Source organism: Borostomias antarcticus, assembly GCF_949987555.1.
Source record: "Borostomias antarcticus genome assembly, chromosome: 1".
NCBI lineage: Eukaryota > Metazoa > Chordata > Actinopteri > Stomiiformes > Stomiidae > Borostomias > Borostomias antarcticus.
In genome coordinates this window covers 57,189,554-57,192,401 of record NC_140234.1, presented here as the reverse complement: position 1 = coordinate 57,192,401, position 2,848 = coordinate 57,189,554, and the positions used below count along the sequence as shown (strand labels likewise).

General features: G+C 44.2%; 1 protein-coding gene across 1 annotated transcript in view; it reads left to right on the top strand.

Moving 5' to 3' along the window:
* Positions 1-2,213: 2,213 nt before the first annotated feature.
* The window catches only part of opcml (opioid binding protein/cell adhesion molecule-like), a gene marked incomplete at its 3' end in the record, with an annotated part of 256,652 nt that continues 256,017 nt past the window's right edge, over positions 2,214-2,848 (top strand). Inside the window, exon 1 of the mRNA XM_084439711.1 lies at positions 2,214-2,333. Coding sequence (XP_084295837.1) covers positions 2,273-2,333 — 61 coding nt within the window. The 5' untranslated portion in view covers positions 2,214-2,272. The remainder of the gene's footprint in view (positions 2,334-2,848) is intronic.

Sequence of the window (2,848 nt, the reverse complement as noted above, 5' to 3'; positions counted from 1 at the left end):
GACCCTTGACGTACAGAAATTATAATTATTAATTGAAAAATAAGTATCATAATTGTAATAGGATTCACCATCTCCCCCAACCCTCGGAGGTTACTAGAAAATGCCTCTATTCTCAAAAGCCTATAGTCTTGCCTGGGTTAGACAGTGGGAAACAAGCAGCAGCCTTTGTAGTGTTAGCCACTACAAGATTTCCCAGCAGCCAACAGTGACCTTTATGTTACCCGACATGCACCTTGGCAACGTACCGTTCCATGGCTTGTATCGTTTATCAAACACATGAAAAAGGCAATAGCCTACAGGAGCGGCTCCAGAGTGCCAGAGTCAGAAAGCTACAGTATTGAGGTGTGCACCTTTTGGAACTTTCCACCCCGATGTTGAGCCCAGATTCTATCCCCGTGGCAACTGGGGAAGGCCCTCGTAATGAAATGAGTCTCATGGCTCAAACGCACAAAGAGCATAATGTGGATGTGAACCCAACAGCCCCTGCCTGTTTGAGAAGAAATGCACTTTCAAGCCAAACTACAAAGAGCCTTGAGCCATGTTTTTATTATTCAACTTGGGTCTACATGAATAGGACTGCTAAAGACACCATGCAGCTGAGGCAGTTAACTATTGTTCACTGACTAGACTTAAAAAATCACAACTACCTGCTGCAGCCTATACTTATACGGTCACAGCTGAGAAACATTTAAATTATTATTTGATAAGATTGTTCTCAAAGCAAACATGTTTTGCTGTCGGTCATGTTTATAGGCTATGCCAAGCATTCCCAAACGCGTCTACGCGTTTCGCAACCCAGTTTAGCGATAACACCATTGAGTTTAGGGTTAAGGAAGACCCTAACCCCTAACCTTAACCCTAACCTTAACCCTAACCCTAACCCTACACCTGACCCTCACCCTAACCTTAACCCTAATCTGTTCTTGCTAAACTGGGTTGCGAAAAGTAATCTCGCTTCCCAAACTGTGAGGGGGCCCCAAAGAAATTCTGGGGAGGCGAGGAGGGATGGTTAGAAATAAAATAAATAAATTTAAAAAAAAAGGAAAAACATATATTTTTTTTTTTTTTTAAATGTCTATGGGTTTTAAGAATGAAACCTGATTTTAAAGGTCAGAAGATCGAAATAAATAATGGGAGAGATGTATACTAAATGTGTGGATAGTGCAGAGAGAGCCTCCCCCCGCAGGCATGAATGTATTGTGCGAAAACGTCATAACGTTAACTAGCAGCAGGGGCCACCGAGCTAACTTAGCTGTAATGTTATGGGCTGGCTAACGCTGCCTTGCATAATGGACAAATTTGGGAGGTTGGGGGGGCGCGGGTGTGTCATTGTTTTCAGAGGGGAGGCCCACATTGATGGAGTTTGGGAACCCATGGGCTAGCCTATACCAACTAAAAAACTCAAAATGTCATATGCTGTCATTGCTATTTAAGTCAATAACATTCTAAATGCTCGCTTTGTTTTATAGTAACCTAATGTGGTCATGTACGCAAATATTATCACGAATGAAGTATGTGTCACAGTTCTGTGTGAATGTGCGAATTATCTTGATCAAAAGGCCTGGTACCAATTGTAAAAGCAGGGAAATGCTGTTAAGCAGAATGTCACCTTGCCATTCCCAGTCCAGCAATATTTCATCCAATGTCGCATTCATCTGGTTCATTTCAACAGAATACTCTGTCAAATTTGTCAAATTATCAGTGTGCTTCGAGAACTGCTGACATTCAATTCAAGAGTTCTCATTAAATGCACATTGAGAAAATGCCAGGGTGCAACCAAGTCCAATCAGGGAGGCATTTTGAAGTGGTCCTGGAGATAACCTCCCTCTCAAACACAGGGGCTGCTTATTGCTTTCATTAAACAGCAATCCTCCATCGCCAATGTAATCTTCTCCCAGTTTTTGCCATGATGGCAAAGGAACGCCACACAGTATTTCCTGACTGACAGCCGGCCTCAGCCAATAGGAGCAGAAAAAAGGCGGGCCATCCCGCCTCCTTCATCGCTTGCGGGTGTGTGTGTGTGTGCGTGTGTGTGAGATGGAGCAGAATACTGAATGAGGAGTCACTCTGCTTGTTGCCACAACTTGCACTGGATTTAAATCACCCTCGGGGAAGAGAGAGTAGGAACTGGAAGAACTGAATTTTAGGAAAGCGAGGAAATCACCCGGTGTTGAGACGAATTCATATCCCTCTCGGAAGAAATAACCAGAGAGGTGAAAAGAAATAAAAGAAGAGAAACAGGTGCTCGTCGTCAACAAACTCGGTTGGAAGAATGTATAACCCCGCGTGTTTCCTCGTCTTGTCGGGGGTGTTCGCTCTGCTGCTGTTCCCAGGTAAGACAACACTACACCTTTTCTTTCTTTCATTCTCTCCCGCTTCTCTCCTCCTCTCTCTTTCTCCATCATCCTGGAAGTGATGAACCAGAGTTGGACGAGCTGTCACTCTCCCCCACCGTCTAAAGTAGCCTGTTATATATTAGTATCCCTTCTGTACTTAACTCCATCCGTCATGTCACTCTGTCAACTGTAGGGAAATAACTAAGAGAATTTCCCTCAGGAATCTTGATTCCAATAAGCTGTCAGGCTCATATGAGATTGAAGCCCACGTTGATGAGTGAAACTTGCTTCCGATGCTTGAGATATAAACCGAGTCTGACAGAGACGGCAGGGTTACACCATTAGTGATCTTTATGGGGGACCCGGGAGAGGTTGAATGAACGTCGTGTCGAGGTTGAATGAACGTTGTGTCGAGGTTGAAGTCAAGTGCTGCCCGGGAGAGCCTGTAGGGTGGTTATAGCCTACTGTTTAGGTCGGAGCTGGTCAGATAATGAACTGTTAGTCCACTGCTA